The sequence below is a fragment of the Pagrus major genome, chromosome 21, assembly GCF_040436345.1.
Source record: "Pagrus major chromosome 21, Pma_NU_1.0".
NCBI classification, from domain to species: Eukaryota; Metazoa; Chordata; class Actinopteri; order Spariformes; family Sparidae; genus Pagrus; species Pagrus major.
This window is the reverse complement of record NC_133235.1, coordinates 32,763,989-32,786,223: the sequence shown is the minus strand read 5'-3', so window position 1 is coordinate 32,786,223 and position 22,235 is coordinate 32,763,989. Positions and strand designations below refer to the sequence as shown.

General features: G+C 45.4%; 1 protein-coding gene across 1 annotated transcript in view; it reads left to right on the top strand.

Annotated features, from left to right (window-relative positions):
* Positions 1 to 867: 867 nt before the first annotated feature.
* Positions 868 to 22,235, top strand: part of LOC141016587 (tomoregulin-1-like) — a 66,314-nt gene continuing 44,946 nt past the window's right edge. Inside the window, exon 1 of the mRNA XM_073491045.1 lies at positions 868 to 1,027. Within this exon, the coding sequence (XP_073347146.1) occupies positions 868 to 1,027 (160 nt within the window). The remainder of the gene's footprint in view (positions 1,028 to 22,235) is intronic.

Here is a 22,235-nt window from a genome sequence, read left to right as displayed (position 1 = left end):
ACAGAGTCCACTAACAGAAACTAAGGACCGGCTTCCACCACCAGAAGTTCCACGGAGCCCCTTTAATATTCTGCTGGTGCTGCCCGGTGGACTTCATCTCCGGCTCTTTGAGCAGAACATTAAGTCAAGTGAAGATGGAATTAATTATGAAATGTGATGTTTGCATTAAAACTCTCCTCTCTGCCGTTTTATTGCCATATTGCATTTTTTTAAGGTGTGCGTGCGTGAGCGTGTGCGTGCGTGCGTGTGCGGCGGGGGCGTGGAGGTGGAGGGGAGTGTTGCATCCCCTCACGTGACCAGCCTGTCTGTCCTCTCCTCGGTCCGGATCTCTTTGTTGTGGTTGCAGCTGCTGCTGCTCTTCTTTACGCACCGCAGCTCCCTGACGCGCCTCATCACCGCACCGCACCGCACCGCACCGCACCGCGCCGCCGGAGCTCCGCGAGAATCAGCCCGACCGGGAGTGAGGACGAGGCGGATTGCTGCGTGGCGCGACACCCGCCACAGACTCGCTGCGTGGCTTCAATCGAGCTACAAAAAAAAAAAAAAAAAAAAGCGGCGGAGCTTCGGTGCGGAGGGCGACAGGACGGGACGGGACGGGACGGGGAGCATGCAGCCGCTGCCTCCTCTGCTGCCTCCTCTGCTGCCTCTGTGGACACACCGGACCGCCTCCGAGGCTTCCTGAAGCGGCTCCCCGCACATTCCTCCACCTTCCCCGCACACTGCTCGTGTCTCTCCAGCGTGAGGCAGCCGGGCTGCTCTCTGTCGGATTACGCCAAATTGTTTGCACGCCTTTTTTTTTTTCTCTGCACCTGAATCGAGATTTTGAGTGATTTTGTCACCATCATCATCATCACCATCATCTTCATCATGGTGTCAGGCCCCAGGGGCGGAGGGAGGTGTCCCGGCGGGGTCGTCCCGTGCCTGGTGTCCGCCTGCCTGCTGTCCGCGCTGCTCTACCTGCCGGAGGCTCGGGCGTCTTATTACCCACAGAGCGGAGAGTGCAAAGGCAAAGGGAAGGACTGCACAGGTAGGAGAGCTGCTGCTGCTGCTGCTGCTGCTGCTGCATCACCTCCACATCCACATCACTGCCTCTAGATCATGTTAACAAACCATCATGCAGCTCCTGTTGTATCTGTCACCTCTCAGCTGCTCTGCTGCTCAGTTTACTGACCTTTTCTCCCAGACTGGGCTAATTACCGCTCTCAGATGTGTGCTGTCCTCACTGGACTGTTTGTGCTCCATCATATGTTTCCTGCTGACTGAACGATGACAGAAATCACATTAATGTCCCTGAATATTCCTGACCGAGGCATTTCATGTGCTACAGTGGGAGTTTATTGTGATATCGTAGCGACGGACGCTCGATATGCGTCGGACAGATGAATTATCGGCCCAATAACGGAACATTAACATCATCGGTTATCTTCAGATGATTAAATTATAGCCGATGACACAAAGTCAGATCGCTTTAGTTGCAGCAATTGTGTTTTTTCTGACCGATATTGCGATTTGATTTACGATTTTTCAAGCTTCAGTTCAGTGTTCACTGTGCATCTCATGTTTCAGCTGACTGTTTTGCCGTACGCCGGCCACGTAGCTGCCTGTGGTGTGTTTTTAAGTGCTGGTACAAGTTTGTGGTGCTGCCTCGTGTTCCTCGACAGGTTTCCCATCGTACCTTTTTTTTCTTTGTTGCACGTCTGTCTCTTCGAAGACAAAATACTTCCATTCCTGCTGGATCAGAGGACGCCTGTTTTCTGCACCACAAATCTAATGTTTTACTTGGGTTTCACATGTTGTTGTTGGTGGTGGGCGTATCCGCGGTCGCCTTGGGCCACGACTGGTTGGCGAGCAAGACTGCCACACTAGGAACACGGCACTTCTGATTGGCGAGCAAGACTGCCACACTAGGAGCACGGCATGAATTTGTAAAACCGTTGACACTCGTGTTTAAACGCAGCAAAACAAATCGCAGCCTCTGCGGTTTGCTAATCGCGTTGTTTCACATTGCGTTCAGCCCTAGTAGGTGGGCGGTGGTGGTATGCACCTTTTGTGAGCAGCCAATAAAAACAGAGAAGAAGAACAACAAACACGCTGATGTCGTGGCTCGTGATATCAAACTGCTGCAGCTGTGTAGAGCCACGCACGTCGTCACTGGTGTGGACGAACACAACACGAGGGAAGAAATCTCATCACAGCTGTTGAATATCAAGTAAACCATCTTGGCTCACTACGTCCTCAGGTGTGCTGGAAAAAGCATAAAAATGATTGTTTCTATTATCGGTTATTTTATCGGTATCGGCCACGAGAGTCAGGTTATTATCGGTTATCGTATCGGCTGAAAAATACGACGCATCTCTAACTGCAGCTGAACTCCTCTGATGAAACACAAACTTTAATCTTCTATAAACTATAATCCAGCTGAAATGTCCCCTGAGAGGTTCCCAGTCTAACGTGATATTATTGTGAACATTCCCCTCCACACATGAACTAAGGCATCAAGGAAGTCTCTGTTTTAGGCCAATTAAATATATAATCACCTCACTTTCCTTCTCCCTTATTAAAAGTTCCCAATTCCTTATTTCACAACTTGAACTCGTGGACACAAGATGTCTCCTCGAAGTCCATCCTCAGTGTTTGTGCACTGGAGGCTTCAACTTTCCACGTCTCGCTTGTGTTTGCTGATTTTTTTGGACCAGGACTGACTGATGCTGTCGTCTGCTGTCCTCACTGGACTGTTTGTGCTCCATCGTTAGTTTCCTGCCGACTGAAAAATGACAGAAATCACATTAATATTCCTGCATGTTGGCGGAAAATCAATATTATATCGATGACATGAGAAGTCTGACTTATAGGAGGCATTTCATCTCCTATAGTGGGAGTTTATTGTGATATTGCAGCTGTGCTTGAATGTTTATTTATTGCATATTATTATCATTGAGTTGAGGCCTGCTGATAGAGGTTTTTAAGGACTGGAGAAGTTTCCAGCTTCCTTAAATAAGAAAAAAAAAACCTTTAATGTGTATTTTATGATATTCAAGATGTCTGTATGTTGGTGTTGCCTCAATGTGGGAATTTCCAACTTCAGTACAACCTTGAAAATATCGATAGTCAGTACGTTTGTCGACCGCGACGTCACCCAGAGGTTTCTGAAGACCCAGAATGAAGCTTAAAGCAGGTGGAAGCGGGTGTCGCCATCTTGGCGGTACCTGACTCCGCCTAACTCCCAGCAGGCAAAGAGGTGGAGCTGAAGCGAGCCGCCTAGTTAGCTAAACAAGCCCACCTAGTGTGTGTGTGTGTGTGTGTGTGTGTGTGTGTGTGTGTGTTGAGGTTAGTTCAGTGTTAAAAACCCTCCAGATGCTCCAGCAGCAGCACGAACACGGCAGCGGTGAAGATCAGCGGCTGGACTCCGACGCCGAGCAGACGAACGTTTATCTTCACCAGGATGAAGTCATAACTTAAAGGGAAAAATCTTCGGCCTCGTCCAAACGAATCCAGATATTTTCCCCCTGTGTGTTTAAAAAAAATGGAAAAACCAAAAGAGAAAGCTGATTCATTTGTGTGGATGGACACTGAGGTGTCACGTCATCGTCACAGTCGTCACACAGTCTTTTAAAAATGCACATAAGAAGGCATTTTTAAAAAAAAAGAAAAACACGACGCTGCAGGATGTTTGTTTTTTACAAAATATGGTCATAACTCTGAGAGTTTTCTCAGGATTTCATCACCAGGAGCAACTTTAAGTCTTCATATTCCCAAATAATCCCCACGACCCCGATGAGTAATAATATGTGAGTTCAGAGGCCGGTCAGAGAAATACAGTCGATCGATTTGCATCCTGCATATCAACGATTCATATATTCATTATAGAGTTCCTCCTCTTCAGCTTTTATTAAATATGTAGCAGATAAAAACAGCAGTCATGTAAATGTGCATTAGCTGTCACTCCGGAGCGCCTGGATGAACCCGCCTCCGTCATGTTTTATTCATGAGTCACTGAGTCGCCTCCTCTGGTGCCGTGCACATTTGTTTGCATTGAGAAACGGAGCGTTGTTCCTGGCAGACGAGCGCCGCGATCCTAATCTGTGCTCCCCGACGCGCCGGAGCACAGTGCAAATATTCTGCAGAGGCAAAAAAAAAATGAAAATGTTCCGAGTCACTAACCAAACCCAACACCTCCATTTTCAGCACAGAGAGTTTAATTCACACAGTCCGTGCTCAGCAATCACCGCGTTGCACTCGATAGCAGATAATTGACTGCGCTGCTCTCAGAGCTGGTTGTTGCTCAGAAAACAGAAGAAAGGAAAAAGCTTTTAGAGTCGCCGCAGAAACAGAACAAAATGGCATGTGGCACTTTGCAGGGAGCAGCAGGCTGCTGCGTTCAGGGTTTGACGGGAAAATAGAGCCCCGGAGAAGCATCAAGCATTCATAGCACGCCATAATTCTCTGCTGTTATGACGGCGCTGTAAAATGTAGCGTGTGGAGAGGTCGGGCAGAGCGTTTCTGACGTCAGCTGTGAATTCCTGAAAGGGCGATAAAGTTTGTTCTCATCACTTGCTGCCTCACAGCCAACGTAAAGAAAGAGGCGCGTTTTATTCTGTAGTTTGGTTCCTGTCTGTGGTTAATATTTAGTTTGATGTTAAAATAGTTTCAGTAATTTCCTCAGAACAGCAGCTGTAGCTTATACCAACCAAACAGGAGGAAGTGGTTCGTTTGTTATTATTATATTATTTTTAGCAGCAGATTGAATAAATAAACAAAGTGTTTGTTGTCAGGGGAACTGTTTTGGTCGCACGTGCACCCAGAAATTTTAATTGAGACTAAACATTTTTTCATTGGTCTGATTAATAAAAGATGAGATGACAGCTGCGTTGGAGCAAATATTATCCTGTAAACATGACGGAGGGAGCGATTATCAGGCTGCCGAGGAAATGAGCTCATTTAAAAATGTGCTGCTTTAGCTCTGATGGAGCATCTGATCGGTAACGCGTCACAATTAAGCTTATAAAATATGAATCTGTAAAGTAACTAGTAACTAAATTGATCAAGTCAGTGTAGCTGAGAGGAAGTAAAAAGTAGCAGAAAATGGAAATACTCGAGTAAAGTATCTCAAAATTGCACTTAAGAACAGAAACAGTGGTTGTTCTGAATTTTTACTGGAAAAAGCTCTGTCCCACGTGTCCTCGGGCCTGAAAGGTTCAGTCCAGACCCGACATCATCGGTGGATGTGACCCTTCTGTTAACCTGGTAATGTTTGGCCATAGAGAGGAGAGGAGGAGTGTGAGACAGCACCTGGACGCCACCATTTTATCTGTATGTAATATGGACTTTACGACAGCTGTACAGTGCTGGAAAAGTGCTTTTGAAAACATTTAGGAACCCTGAGTTTAATGTGTATAATTACATAATTACTAAACAGATAGATTACTTTATTAGTCCACCAGGGAAACTTTACTGTCGCAGCAGCAATTCACATAAAATCACAATAACACACAATATAAAAACACTGACGCTGCTCAACATGCATTAATAATGTTATTATGGACCTACATTATGTGCTGCTGCGTCTTAACGAGCGGCTCGTTGACGAGTCTCCAGCTTCTGGACGACGGTGGAGCTCTAGTGGCGACTGAGGGAACTGCAGCTCTGCCGTCAGAGCTCAGTCAATATTTTGTTTGTGTCCTCAGAGATGTTTAAATTAGTTTCACCAGAGTAGAATCACAGAGGTGTTTTTCTTGCTCTTGATGTGACGTCCTGTTCAACATAAACTGTGTCAGTTTAAAATAGAAGGAGCCGGATCAAACCTCCCCCCCGAGGCGTCCTCAGAGCGGCTCTCCTCTGTCAGAGTTTAAATCATCAACGCGGTGACGGCTGCTTCACGGACACACCAGCGGCACCGAGAGGACAAACAATCATTAGTGAACTGTCCCCGTCTGGAGACAGACGTCATGTTTGGCGGGTTATCGACGTCCTGTCCGGCTCTCGGCGGAAACACGGCGAGAGCAAATGAGATCAATGAGTTTGAATCAGTGACATTAAAGCGATGGTGTTCGCCCGTCAGCTGCTTCTGCTGCGTCCTCCACATGTTCTGCTTTTTAATACTGAGGTCTGTGGACACACGTGTCGTCTCTGGATCTGTTGTTCGGCTCAGATGGAGCGTTCAGTGGAGCAGCGGACTGAAAGCAAAGCTGCTCTTTTTGTTTTCTTTCTTAATAATTAACCGGTTATTCACCAGTTAATGGCTCTCAGGCTGTGCAAAGCAAAATTAACCACAGCTGACGTCACTCCTGTTTGTCATCCTGCCTTCGTCCCGTGCTCCTGTGGATTTATGCTTTAGTCTCTGTCTTTGTTTTACGGTTAAGTTTGGCTTTTTGCCACCTGCCTTTTTGTTTATCTCAGTTTGGATTTGGATCATTGGACTGGTTTTGTCTGCATCTGGCTCCTGTTTTTGTGTAGCTGACGGGCCGGATGTTATAACAGGTTAACAATAAACGCTATAGTGATAAATGACATCAGAGCGCTGAAGCAGTAAACTTCACTGGAAATGTACGAATCATAAATCACCCCGAGCATCTTTTTCTGCATCATGACCCGTAAAAACCAAAGAGTTTCTTATCGGCTGATCAGAAAACGATACGATAAATCGGCGACCAATATATCGTCCGCGCTCTAATATATGACAATAAAAGAAGTGAATGAGGATGAATTTGTGTTTGTCTTCATGTTTCAGATCAGGTTTAGGAGTTTGCAGTGGTACTCAGACTGGTCTTGGTCCTGGTCTTGACCCGGTCTCAGTTTAGGCGTTCTCGACTCCCACAAGGAGCTCGTGTATTGAACGTAAGAGAAAGAACAAACCCGATGACACTTAAAAACAAACTCGGGCTCCTCTAACGTCGATGTTTTCCTTCAGTAGATTGTCTCGGCTCCACTGCTTCACTCTCAGTAATAAAATGGCAGAAGTTGGCAGAGAGCCCGGATGAGCCCCGGCAGGTACAGTCGGTTATGAAGTGAAGCGAGTCTCCAACTTAAGTGTTGTTTTTGCGGTATCGTCACCTGAAGACTCGTCTGCAGTGTGAGTGGAAACACGTTCATGTAGGAAACAGCGAGATGGTTTCTGATGAACACGTCTGTTCCTCATCAGCAGTCGGATTATCTTCAGTCAGGACGAAGATAAATGAAATCGCGCTCTGTGAGACTTTAAACCCGCTCGTCCTGGGAGATCCTCTCAGCTGTTTCTGTTCGCTCACACGTGTTCGTCAGCCCGTCGTCGTGACGTCTTGTGGAAGGAAACTCACCCGCACGACAAATATTCAGCAACAGGCGTGATTAAGACTTCAGCAGGCGGTGACATTAACAGAGCAGCAGATGAATATTGATGTGGTGTCGACACTGTTTACAGTTTACACTCTGCCGAGGATCTCATCTCTCATCCAGAGCAGCTGATGGTGACAACAGCATCAGCTGTGAGGCCGGAAACACGGAGCGCTGACGAAGCAGCTGGAGAGCGTTCACAACAACACGTGAAGAAGAAAAGTGTGTCGCGTTCAGGCGTCACTGCAGGATGTAAAGTTCTTGTCTGTGATTGACAGATGTGATCGCCGGCCTCACAAATGATTACTGATGGAAAGTAACTAAGTAGTCTATGTTTACTCAAGTATGGGCTCGAGGGACTTGTACTTAACCTGAGTAATTCAGTTTTCGTTATCTTCTTCTTGGTCTTCTTCTTCGTTAAAGGTGCATATCGCCACATGCTGTATTGGAGTGTGTTGATGATCTTGTCAAGTCAAAGAAAACATTCACTATGATAATATACATTTCCCAATAAACTCCTGATAATGTATCGCCTCTGTGTATCCTGCATCCCCAGTACAAAACAATATTTACACCTCCCCAGAGTTGTGACGACGCGTTGCAGCGACGCAGACCCACAACAACTGTGATTGGTCAGCCTGGTTGATTTGCATTTCCTGGCTCCTCCTCCGGTGCTCAGCAGCGGTGCTTTTATCGGGGATTGTGACCTGTAGTTTCCCCGGTAAATACACCAACCTCTTCGCCTGCGTACGACCATAATTCAGGCTTAATACATACGTCTGTACTTTAGATGACAGCAGATTTCGTACCTGGTGTCAGACACAATTTCACAGTAAAAGTGAAGTTTATAGGGAGCCCATCTAAATGCTGATGATGTCATTATTCATGAGATGTTACATTATATTATTTTATATTTATGTTAAAGTGAAACACTCGTCTATTGCCAGTTTAAGTACTGTACATTTTTGAATGCAGGAAGAAGAAGTATTTACTTTGTAGCATTACAGCTTTTACTCAGTAAAAGATCGGAGTTCGTCTGTAACAGTGACTCGTCATTCAGGGTTGCACCTCTGAAAGCAAATACTTACTTCAAGTATTTACTGTAATAATTATTTGAAAGACTCAGATGTGGATGTAGCTCCACTCAGCTGCAGAAAAAGCCAGAAGGGACCTTGAGCTTTGATTTTTACATTTTTTAACACTGTAAAGTAAAAGTTTGAACTGTGTGTGTCCAAAACCCTGAACCCTGAACCCTGCGGCTCACCAGTGGAGAGTTATCAAACTTTAAAGCAACTTGTGTCAGAAACACAGCGCTGAAGTTGTATTTTCTCGTGTTGTGTTTCTAATTAGCACAGTTTCCAGCGCGGTGCCAGGACGAGGCTGTTTGGATTCTGGTGTGAAGCCGTGTGTGTTCGACGCTGTTTAACAAGCGTTTTATACGTCGTAATGAAGCAGAAACAAACAGATGATAAACGACACAATGTTCTCTCTGCTTCCTGCAACCAAAATATCAATTTATTCACGGCGCAGCAGACACGAAGCGGAGACAACATTAATCATGTTTTTGGCTCAGACTTGATGCCACCCCCAGGTTTCTACATATCAGCTACTTTAAAGTATTTTCCATGCAGATGCTGCTGATTGATGACACTTCTTCCTTTAAGAAACACGAGGACGTGCTGCGGTGGGCGTTTCTCGGATTATTAGAAACAGGATTTGTTTTTTATTTATGTGTTTGAACGCCAGAGTGAGGAGCAGAGGTTGTTCTCACTCATTTATTCATGTCAGATCCTCCCTGAACAATCACAGCACCACAAAACTCCTGATACTGTGTCTAAAGTAGATTTTTACTCTCTAGAACAGGAAATAATAAGACAGGCTGCTGCACTGGAATAACATTTTTTATTTGTATCTTGATTTTGTCTTGATATGTTTTTTCAATCATTTCCGGTGTTTCACAATCCGATTTTCTTGGATTTACATGACAGCAACAGTTGAAAAGCTGCCATGTTGTCAACTTCTGTTGCCTCCCAGGGATTTTTTTATGATGATTGTGACTCATCAGGTTATTCTGAAGTCAGCTGTGTTGCCACAACTTGGTTTAAAACGTGAAAAACAACCAAACAAACCTAAAATGAGATCCCAAAACTGATTTGAAAAAACGTCATTTTTGAAGCAGAACTCTTCAGTTTAGCTTCAGGCACAGTAAACTTTTCGCAGTTTAACAGTTCATTTTAGGGTGACCTGCTCCTTTAATGTGTTTATGTTTATGTGTCTGAGCTAACGATTTTCGGTCTTAACGAGATGTGAAGGTTTGTGAGACGAGTAAACAGATGAGTGTAAGAAACCTTCGTTGGTCCTTGAAGTTTAATAGAAACTCAAGGTGCTCTTTCACTTTATGAAACACACTTTGGCCACCTGCTCGCTCGTTTTCAGTCTGAGCATCTGAAAAGTGAAATACCAGGACGGAGTGTGTGTAACAGATTATATTTTCGAGGCCAGACCGGATGAACTCGCCGACTGTTTTTCCACTGATGTCGGTTCGGTTTCTCCCGCCGCAGCTCCTCTCCAGCTGAGAAGGAATTATCCACCGATCAAGTTTTGGCAAACCAATTATCTGCAGCGCCACGGGGGTGACAGGCGCTTTTAATTGTCTTTCATGAGGCCATAAAAGGTGTTTGTCAACTGGCTGGATGTGGACTTTCTAAATCTGCGGCGCTTCTCGGAGTTTAATTAAGCCTCGAGGATGAAACACGGCGTAAAGTCAAGGTGCTCTCTGTGTCTGTCAGCGGCGAGTCCGTCGAAGCCGAAACCGTCTGCGGAGGCGTTTGTTGTTGTTTAACTGAAGGTCGGCGGGTCGAGTCGCCGCAATTACAGTCACTTGAGTTAATCTGTAAGCGTGAACATTAAAGAATGTGGCAATTTCAGAAAAGGCAGACGGGTCTTTTCAATTTGTTCCCAATATTAAATCACATTGAAGAAGAGACACCACAGGTTTAAAAAACGTAATATTCTGGCAGCAGGGGAACCGAAAATCTGTAAAATCACAGAGAATAATTATCTCGTAAAACCTCAGTAATGTTCTGCAATCAAAATTCAGTTCTTAGCTTTAATTTCACATTCGATCCTGATGATATTTAAACATCTTTAAATACAGCCGGACTCTGTGTTTTTATTCACTTCACCGTCTTCCCTCTTGAATTATAACAATCATTGATTCAACTTCCTTAATTATAGAAGATATCTTTCAATTAACAAACAATTCTGTGTCACTACATGATTGAATGAAACATTTTCAATAAGAAAACTTTTTGCAATATGTGAGAATATCTAACGATCTCTAATTATAAACAGCATGTGAAGAAATAACAGTTTTGATGTTACAACGTGTTGCAGAGATACTGAAGCTGGCGTGCTAACTAGCTAGCCTCAGCTAACATCCAACATTCCTGCGCCCAGCGGTGTAGACAGAAACCAGTCTGGACCACTAGATGCACGGCTAACAGAGCTAACCAGCTAACAGAAGCTACAGTTACTCTTGTGATATGCTGCCGCCTGTTTGTTTGACGGGTGGCCACTTCTTACATATTGAACGGTGTTGTTATTCACAGTTACAGATTTTTCACGTTAATTTACGTCGGACAGCTAAACTTCCACTCTGTTTTTGTTTATTTAAAAAAACGGGAAATCTGTAAGAAAAAACAAACAGCAGAATACTGTATACCAAGAAAATGTTGTGCCTTCACAATGTCTCGTTACTGTAGACAGACACCAAACTTTCCGTTTTTCTTCCTCTCTGAATCCTGAAGGTTTTTACAGTTCAGATATTATTCACAGCCTGATTTATTTCACATTTAACCATCAACCTGTAACCTGTAAAAGCCTTTGACTCTAATATGCCAACACAGGAAACAAGAAGTTTGAACCGGGCTTTATCCTTTTTTTATACTTCTGAATGTCGCTGTGGGACCAGACTGTGGTTCCAGCTGTATTGAAGTCCATGGTGATGATGGTGATGATGGAGAAAAACACTAAAACCCAACGTATCTACGTACGTCTGATGAAGAACAGAGGAGGTTAGCGACTGATTGTTTCATTGGAAACACTGATTTCTTTCTGCAGTCTCAGCAGTGGTACTTGGTCGGTCCGGCCCTGCTTGGTCACGATATCGTCAGCCCCGTTGATCATTTGGAAATAAAAATCAGTGGTTAAGCTCCTCTGAGACAGTCAGACACATTTCATTTACTGATTTGCTGTTTTAAGATTGAATAAATTGAGCATTGAGTCCAAAACTTTTGGAGAACAGATGTTTTTCAGGAAGTCGAGTTCGTCAATCAACCGTAGAAACAGTTTTTAAACTCCCTCGTTCTGGCAGCTTGTGTAGGAGTCGAGGCGGCTCTTGTTTCTTGGTGCTTCCACTGTGACGAGGAGGGAAAATCTCCTGTGGTCATGTAAAAAAGAAAAAGGTGACATGAAACCTGAAAAATACCAAACCCTCCTCTCCTGGATGTCTGAGGCCAGCCGTGTCCGAGGAAACACAGGACATCGTGTGCACGTGTGCATCGTGTGCACCTGTCGGCGTGCACACGTGTACGATGACTCAGTAAGGCGATCTCGTGGCTCTACAGGTGTGTCGGACCCTGCGGGCCCTCAGGTGCACCCGCCGCCGCTGACGCCCCCGCCGTCCTCCAACGCGCCTCTCCGTCGCCCTGCAGCGCCGGCTCTCCGCCGCCATGAAACACTGATGTTTGCACTTCAAACGAGCTAATCTCACTCAGCCGGAGCCGCAGATCGAGTTCAGCCTCCGAATGTAAATCTCAACGCTGTGCGACCGCAGGTGTGAACGTTCGCTGTCTCTGATCTCACTTCAGATCATTTTCAGGCTGATTCTGCAGGAGGAACGTGACACCTCACTTCCTCTTCTCTCCCCTCTGACACCTCCTCCACCGGGAGGTCAGGGGTCAAAGGTCAGGGTCGGCATCGCTTTCCTGCTCAGAGACGCTTCAGTCGATGACTTTGATGAATTTCCACCAACACCAGTGTGTTCAAATGTGTAATGATTATTATTTTTATAACAGCTGCTAATTTGTGTATTCAACAGTTTGAATACATCACTGCACACGGCTTCTTCTTCATGTTTTAAAATCGCTTTTATTCAGAAAGTCCTTCCAGTAATCAGATTACAGCAGCCTACAAAATAAAAGCTGCATCTTTTCAAAACATAAACATAACAAAAACAAAACGTGTCGATCTGCAGTGTCTGACACGTTTGTTGTAATCTACGTGCATACATGCATCTATGAGACATTTATCGACCCTGCTGCTCACTCCTCTCTCAGAGCTGGACGGCAGAGTTGACAGCGCCTCCTCAGATCTCGGCTGATTAGCTTGGCTCGCTGTCACAGTTATTATTTATGGCCGCAGACGTTAGCTTCAGGTGGAAATGGCTAACGTGATTAGTGATTGTCGTGAGGCAGAAGTCTCGTCCAGTTCGTGCTTCACAGCAAGTTCATAAAGTCGGACATGAGCCCCGAGGTGATCTCTGCCTCCCCCCGACATCCCTCCTGCATAAGTAACGTTAGCCTGATGTCCGTAGCAACGTAGCTTTATTGTCCAGCTGAGGACTGACAATCAGCAACATGAGCTGCAGACTCTCGATCACGATGCATCTTATAATCAAGTACATTTCCACACCTCCTGTACTGGAGGCGTGTCCGATGCTGGTGTTGGCGCAGGAACTTCCCTCGTGGTGACGTCTCTGACGATCAATAAAAACTTGTCTCACAGTAGATTTTGTGGTATTGATGAACTCCAGGGACGTTTCTGTTCCTTCAGATTTCATCTCATCTGTTCTTTGTTTCTCGTCTGCTCTGCTTTCAACAAACGTGTGTGTGTGTGTGTGTGTGTGTGTCTGACAGGAGCTCCAGCTGTTTTCACTTGTGTTTTACTCTCTGTCTCTTTGCGTTGTGATGTGGTGCAGCTTACGAGTCCTGAAGTTTAAATCATTTCCAGCTGGAGCAGACGACGGTTAGAACAAACCTGAACCCTCTCACCTTCTGTTCAGGTCTCTCCACCGACTCTGTGAGCGTCGGTTCCACCTTTGAGTTCAACCTAATGTTGTTTCAAATAAATGTTCTAGCAGAACATCGAAGAAAAACCTGAAGCGTCCAACACTGGCGTGATTACAGAAACATCTGACAGCAGCTGCAGCTCTGCTAATGTTGGCAGTGTGACTTCAACATGAAGTGAAGCCAGACATGAAGGCCTCCAACATGGCTCCCAGAGGGTGCGTTGCATCATCTGAAGGCCTCTGCAGACATCAGACCCAACAAAGAATGAATGTTCAGGCAGGTTTGCCCTCTGAGGCAGAAGTCTGTCCAGACCACCGCTCACGTACATACGAGGAGATGTGTACAGAGAGTAAAAAGATACCGTTGTGTACTGATACCGAATACCAGGTACTGGTATCGTTCACATTTGAAACGATCGTGACGCCAACACGGCCTCTGCATCACGTCTCCTTCACTCTGCAGCAGACTCTCCGTCACGTCCCCACTCCGGTCCGGTAACACGTCTTAATCTTCCTGGACGTTTGGGCGTCAGACCAAAGGAACAATTAAGATCTGGCGACAACCTCCACCCCCTCGCTGAGAAAATTAAAATGATTTCTGTGACATTGGCGTAATGTGTGGGCTGTCAATTATCCGAGGTAATGCTGCATGCGTCGATGGCTCTGTAGATTAGGCGTGAATGGCAGCTTTATGAAGGCAGGGAAGTTGCAGACGCCTCATTTGTCAGATTTAGAGCGGCTCGGCCTGCACGCTGCCGCCGCTCTATTTCAGCCAGTGTTTCTCCCCGTGACATGCAGGCCTGATTAAAGATATAGGGCTCATCAAAATGCTAAATACAAGGGTGGTGATTTAGCATCAGTTTGCATGTGAGGATGGATTGAACAGCAGCGTGTGTTTCCAAGCTGGGGGAGCCAGAATCACTTTATATCTGGAGTCAGCGACGGTGCAGTCGTATGTCTCGACGAGGCAGACGCCAAAACAGTCAGCGACTGACACAGTAAACACAGGAAGGACGACACGACTGAATCTGATGACCAACATGTGACTGAATCATCTGCAAAATTATTAAATTAATCAAAATCAGGTGACAAAATGTCTCAGCAGTCAAGTTTCTGGCTAAAACGAGCAGTTTGAACCAAATCTCCCAAAAGTCTGCAGAAGAAAATGTCAGTTAATTCCTGCTACATCTGCATTTTCATTGTGAGATATTATCATGCTCACGTTAGCATTTAGCACAAAGCTCCACTACAGCTGTTAGCACAGCGAGAAGGAAAGCAGCAAGTTTTCATGACTAAGTGAAACGATCAACAGTAAAAATGTCAAATGAGCCAAAATCTGGTGACAAAAATGAAAAATGCTCGTAAAATGTTGTCAACAGACAAGTTTCTCTTCATATTCAGCCGAAGATGGAACCAGATTTCCAGAAAATCTGCAAAATATCTGTTTTCCTGTCAAAGTGAAATGACTTAAATGTGACTGAATCATCAGTAAAAGAGTCAAATGAATCAAAATCAGCTGGCAAACGTATTAAATTAATGTCAAGTTTGTGACAAAACAAGCAAACATTTGAACTAAATTTCCAGAAGAACTGCAAAAGAAAATGTCAGTGACATCTGCTCAACATGTTAGCATTTTCATTGTTAGCATATTACCATGCTCACGTTAGCATTTAGCAGAAAGATGCCCTGGAAGAATCTCCAAGTGACTAAAATGTGACAATTAAATTAATTAAAACAAGGCGACAACGGACGAGTTTCTGCTCAAATTTGATCAGAAATGTAAAAATCTTCCAGAGAAAACATCAGCTGATGCTTGAATGCTTTTTAATGAAAACAAAGACGACGCCTGTGGTTCTGCTGCTTCTCCGGTTGTGATGATAAATCAGTGCAGGACTCTCAGCCACATGTTTGTCATTGTGGTGAAGGGTCAGAGGTCACATGACAGTAACAGTCCCCTTTAGAGATGCATGAGAAAACGTTGAGATGGACTCATGTGAAGCAGGAGATGTGTTTGCTCTCAGACCTCAGACTCCCCTCAGGAAGCGTTCGGCTCTGAATGTATTTACTGCCGAGAGCAGCAGGCGGTCGTCATATGTGGGAATTCTCTGTGTTTGCCATCGCCGATGGATATTTATTCTGAGCAGCTCGTCCAGCTTTATTCTTCTGCAGACCGGTGATTTCTGCCAGACGAGCCGTGTTGAATCTACAGCGCAGTTAAAGGTCCGGTTGGTTCAGCTGGTGTCAGTGGAGACGATCGAGCTCTCTGCGGTTCATCCAGGAAGATCAGGAGACAAGTCAACATTAACAGCTTCAAAATAAAATCAGTGGAAGTTCATACTTCTTACCTAAATATCTGTGACAGCAGGTTATAAGCAGGAAGCCAGAAGATATCAATGTGATGCTGCATCTTACATAATCAATGTTCATTGGAAATCGTCGCTGGTATTGCTCAGAGACGACCTTACCTCAGTGTGCTCTGTCTACGTTATCGTTACAGCTGATTTTTTCACCACTTGGGGGCAGCGTGACAAGCTGAACACACGAGACTGCTCATGTTCACGTTAAAATGTTGTTAATGTCGGATACAACGTCCTTCTCCCACATCCTGAAGACACAGAGCATCATTAACAATCATTCGGAGGCATGTTTGTGAGGGAAATAACTGGGACAGACACTATTTTTAACACAAAGACAGAAAGAAGTTTGTTGAACATTTGCTGAATTCACAAGAAGGAGACAATGATTCAGAATCTGCTGCAGCTGTGTCACAAATCGTTTAAAGTTTCTCCTCATGAAACAACTCTGAAAATTAGTTGATTTGTTAATGGAGTCTGGTGATGTTGTGGTTACTGGTTCGATCACGTGTTCACAAACATCTTGCTCACCTCGAGCTGTTTACCTTTGATCAGATCGCTCAGGACTGACGTTTCTTCGGCATCTTTAACATCAGAGACATCTGATCAGTCGTTAATATAAAGATATTGATCGGAGCAGCTTTCCTCTGGGGACTCATTTATTCAGATGCTCTGTTTCCATTGACACCACATCCCTTATTAGAAGCACGGCATTTTGGGAAACACCCGCCCCCAGATATCCTCCGTCTGCTCCTGTCGGCCGGGCCGCCTCCACCACAGAGCAACACATTTCCTTTGTCTGTGCAGCTTCTTCTCCAGCGTCGGGCTGTGAAAAGCCTTTCTGTTTCCTAAACACAATGACTTTAGTCTTGTCTGAGTCGCGGCTGACGAGCAGGAAGTGAACCGCTGTCAGTCCGTCACTTCACTGCAGCTCATTAGACTTCCTGTTCATGTCAGCTGACTCGTCGACCGTACGAGCGCTCTGACCTTATCTCGTGCAAGAGCTGATGACACAATTAAAAAATCTCTCCAAAGGAAAGAAAATCCTGTGAAAATCTGCCAAATAACATAAAAGCCACCTCTTCATCTGTTTTAAAGGTTTGATTTTTTTAATTAAGGTTCACGTTCAGGGGGTGCTTTAATGTTTTGCAGCGTTTTAATGGGATTTTTTCGTCTTGTCTTCAAAAAATGAAAAAAAAAACTAAATCCGTGTGTTAGATCCATTAAAAAGCCTTAAAATGTTCATCTATTAATATTTTTAAGAAGTTTTCCCACAACGAGTGAACAGAAAGCAGTTGTGCCTTCAAAGAAGTTTCTTTATAATTAAAATTCAAACTCAGCGGGCGGCATTAGAGTAAGTTAGTGAATTAGAAATACATTATTATATTACAGTCCATGAATTCACTGATTAATGTCCCCGTTAAAATCTGATGAACAGAAGATTAATGTTGAGCTAAAGCAGCGACTCTGATGTGATGTGGTCACTTCTCATGTTTCTGTTAACCCTGGATGGAGATTAATAATAAATCAAATCATTCGTCTCCCTTAAAAACACATACAAACATTTTCCCCATCAAAATTGTTACCAGTTCAGTCAAAAATGAGACTCCTAAACAACTGAGGTAGCCTCCAAAATTAAAATGCAGGAAAAGCCACAGCGAAGACATACGTACGTTTCTCTGTTTACCAGAGACGGCGGCTTGTAAGGAAAATACTGCGCTGACGACCATCTTCAGGACAGGGAGCTGATCAAACATGCACCAAAAGAGATCAGATATCCAACGAGGACGAGGAACGCACGTCCGAAATCTTCAATCGGACTGCAGCACGGTGACTAAGCTGTGTTATTAATGTCGTGGAGGAAAAAGTAAAATATTTGGCTCCAAAATGAAGCAGAGTGGAAATATAAAGCAGCTGCCGATGAAAATACTCAAGTGAAAGTAGCTCAGAAGTACTGTACTTGAGTAAATGTAGTTAATTACATTCCACCAAACAGCTTTAATGTTTCATTTGATTTGATTTTTCTTCCTTCAAACTCCTGAAAACCAAAACATGGTTTTAATCTGTAAATCGATTCATTTTCCACAAACACAGACGCGTAAAGAAAGAATCAGATCGTCTGATACTGAATAAATAATCAGCCTGAGACTTCACACAGTCCTCCTCCTCCTCGTCCTCCTCCTTCTCGTCCTCCTCCTCGTCCTCCTCCTCCTCCTCGTCCTCCTCCTCCTCCTCCTCGTCCTCGTCCTCCTCCTCCTCCTCCTCCTCGTCCTCCTCCTCCTCCTCCTGATGAACGTACTCTCTGACTGTAGATCAGCTGAGCGTCGTCCTGCAGACCGAACGCCGTCTTTACGTCCCGTCACTCTTGTTATTGGGCCTCGGGATAAAGAGCAGCTTCTCTCTGATGGTGATGAATTCTTCATGACAAAATAACCCGCGGAGGCTCATTCATACATTTATTTATTCTGCACCGAGTGATTGAACCAATATTTTCATGCCAGAGATGATTCATAATTCAGCTGCTGTGTTTTAATTCTGCGGCCGTCGTACATCATCCTCACTGCGGTGTGTTGGTATGCATGTGTGCATCTCTCCGGCCTCCTTTTATTCTCCTCGGTCTTTGTCACCGGGAGCCTCAGGAGCTCATATTCTCTGCAGGGTTTGTTGTGAAGCCATTAGCCGCCGCAGCGCTCGGGGTTAGCTTCCCCCCTCCCCATTGATCGCGGACGGACAAAGAGCCCGGAGTCGGCCGGGGTCGACTCCTGTGCATCCGTAGACCCGGAGCAGCATCCTGTTACCTCGCCGCCTCGGCTCTGGATCTCTTTGTGCACCAATTAAAATGCATCAAGTGCAAATCACCTGCCGAGGGGAGCCGGGGTCTGGTGTCCTCCGCTGTGCCCAGAATTGGAATGGGACCTGATTAGTCTCGCATCACAGACTCTGCTGGCAAATCCATTCAATGCAACAACAAGACGGGAGGGGGAGGACGCTTTAAAACAGCCCCTCACATATAAATCTGTCCCTGTGTTGGCTCAGAGTTCAGATCCAGACGGTTCAGACGAGCAGGTCTGAGGAACATTTTAAAACGTGAAGCCTCCTGAGTCCTCTCAACACACCGAGCTGTGACGGAGGGAGACTTTTATTTATTTGTGAATGAAGTGAAGAGCTGACGTTAACATGTAAACAATCTACATCATGGTCACATGACTCTGACATCACCACCACTAATGGGGCTTTTCCACCGGCACTGTAGGTCGCACCAAGTTGAGCCAGGCCGCGCTCGGGATAGTATAGGTCCAGTGTGCTGATGACTATGATGACCCGCTTCTCTCCCTCGAACGAGCCCGTGTCGCTCGACTCGACTCGTGTCTGTGCAGGGAATCTGAGAGAAAGGTGTTTTTCGTCTAGTTGGGTTTAGTTATTCATCTCGTTCACCTTCAGCTGTTTCAGGAGTCGTGTTCAGTTCCTGATTGTGCTGCTTCACAATAAAAGCTTTTTAATAACTAGATAACAGTTTTATTTTGAAGAAAGTGTCTGTCACCAAATTACTAGCGCTTTGTTAACGCTACACACGTCAAGCACGTCATCAGTAAAAGACGCACCTTCAGGCAGGTAGCCCTGTTGTCATGGAAATGCGAATCCCTGCTGCGCTGGGCTGCTGTGGGCGGGTCAAACCGAGCAGAGCCGGACCAGCTGATGTCATGTGTTCCTGCTACACCAGACTACACACACTTTACTGTACACTGATCAACATACAAGTTGTAAAGTCAGAGTCAGAACAGCGTGTAACTAAAGTGGGCCTGTGAAGACGGACCAGGGAGTAGATGAGTCTCCGTGTTTGCTGTGAGGACGTTTAATGTCCCCGACAACCTCTGTAGTCTCATTTAGACACTTGTTAGCAACCGCTAACTGTTTTTAACACACGGAAGAGCTTTATAATTAAACTGTGGGACAAATCTGACCTTATTTCAGACATTTAACCGAAAAACAAATTTGATAACGTGTTGACTTTGAGAACTCAGTCCTGCTGTTCACACGGTGACGCTCAGGGTGGGAAGCTCGTGTCTCGGCCCGCTGTATGAACACAGGCCATGTTTCAAAGTAAAACAACATACTCGATGATCCAAAGCTGTTCCCCGCTGTTTCCAGTCTTCATGCTAAGCTAGGCTAACCTCGTCCTGTCTCCAGGGCCGACGTGAGCCTCTCTCTCCCTCTCAGATGATTTGTAGGAGCTGAGCAGAAGCATACTGCCAAGACTGTTTTCTGTTCAGCCCACACTGCTCCAAACTGTTTATCTGCAGCTGTGTTCAGGGAGGAGGCTTCACTCTGAACTGCTATCTGCTAGATTAAAAGGTTTTCCTGTCTGACTCTGATTGATGAATCTGAAAATGTCGGTCGGGCTCGTGAGTCTTCACGAACCCTCCGCGGTCTCCGCTTTCTTCACTGGATTTCCGTCTGTTCGTGGTTTGCTCCTCGCCGCTTGTTTATCACACTAACTCAGCTTCTCTCACTGAGCTTTTATTCCTCCAGCAGGAGGCTGACCACAGCGGGAGAGCCTCGGTCTCCAGCATCTGAGAGCTAAATCTCTCTTTTGTCTTCCAGAGGAGAGAGCAATGTCTCACGTCAAACCGAAGCTGTAAAATGTAATCGAACAGCGCTCGTGTCAGGTCGTGTGATGCCGCCTCAGAATCGATACCAGGGTGAGAAACTTTCCATCTCCAGCGGCACTGTTAACACGCCGGCGGTGAGATTTATGTAATTGCTGATGTTAGGAGAAGATGAGGTTAAAGACTGAGAGTAGGAGTGAAGCAGGAGGGAAGACGGATGCTGACAGACGAAAAACTGCAGAATTGAAACAGAAAATGTTCGTCTGTCAGGTCTCTTTGACTTCACGACGGCTGCTTTAAACAACGCGGATCAGTTTTTTAACGAAGCTGTCTGAGTGTATTGTTCCTGCCGTGAAGCTGAATGACTCTCTTTGTTCGATCTTTGTATCTCAGGCACCTCGGGGGGGGGGGGGGCGAGAGCCTGCGACAGATTTGGGGTTGGTCGCGGGCTCGTGGCATCCTGACAGTGGCGTCCACGAGGCTCATAAACAGTCCCAACATGCAGAGAGGCCGTAAACACTGTGAGAAACGTCTGGGGGAGGACAAAAGCCCCTCTTAGTCTCTGTTTGGCTCCGTGTGCAGACTCTCTGAAGAGCTTTCCACAGTTAAAGCAGCACTTCACCACAAAAATAAAACAGATTTATTGCAGGCAAATCACAGACACAGCCTGCAGACGGGGGACTCAAACCCTTCAGTGGTGTAAAAGTAATAATTAACCAGGGAAAAATACAAGTTAAAGTTAACGTCCCTGGGATTTTATTCCATCAAACCTCCTGTTTTATGCTTTAGCTGGCACTTTAACAGCAACGTGAACATAAAGTGAAAGACCAACATTGTATCATGAGCTTAATGTTGTTGATAATCTTCCTCAGTCTCCTTTAACTTTATTTAACAAGTCAAATAGTCATTGAAAGACGTGTGGTCCGATCAGAAGTGAGCAGAAGGGTCGCATTCATGGCGGAGCCGTAATATAGTAGCTCAAATGTCTTCTAGGATAAAATGATGAAGTTGTGACATTTAATATCTAAAAGGTCAGAGGTTAAATCCACTCTGACATCATGATATTCAGCGCCGTAGCTCAGGAACAGCTCCTTCACAGGATACGAACCCCCAGGAGGTAATTCTAGTTTTAGTCTCGTGATCATTAAAAGGACCATAATACACTGAAACGACCTCCGTTTGAGCCCAACAAGAACAGGACACCCTACACCGAGGAGAGGTGGTACCGGAGGGTGTGTTGGGATCGGGCCTTTCAGGAGGCATTTTGTTATTTGGTTTAGTATAAAAAACAAAAGAAAAGAAAGAGGAAGCTTCTCAGCGACTCCTCCTGCCAGAATCATGAACCACAGGAACAACTGGAACCTGCACTCACTGTCGTGTTAATCCACCGGCCGTCATCCTGTTGAGACAAATTATACTGTGCCGAGCTACGGCGCTGTAATTATGCAAATTACACACGGCGGTCTGCGGGGGTGGAGGTTGTTGAGGATGCTGATCCACAGCCGGCAGCAAGGTGACGAAGAGGAGGATGATGACGATGATGAAGCAGGTTTATGGTTTTACAGCCGTGCTTAAAGGCTGCAAACATCTGGAGGTGGAGAGACGAACAAATCATCACGAATACTCACGAGAGCACCGAATGTGGATCAACCTGCCGCTGGAAACATCCCCCAACCAACCAAAGCACTGTTCCTCTGGTTTGATAAAAACTACAATGAGCAGCTCTGATTTATTTATTTATCGTCTTGTTCATCATTTTCAATGGTTTCAGACTGGGTCAGTCTGTCCTGATGCAGCTTCATTACCTCCAACAGGAGGTTTTGTTTTCACCTGCGTCTGTTTGTCGGCTGGTTCGTCAGCAGGATGACACACAAAACTGCTGAGCTGATTTCCAGC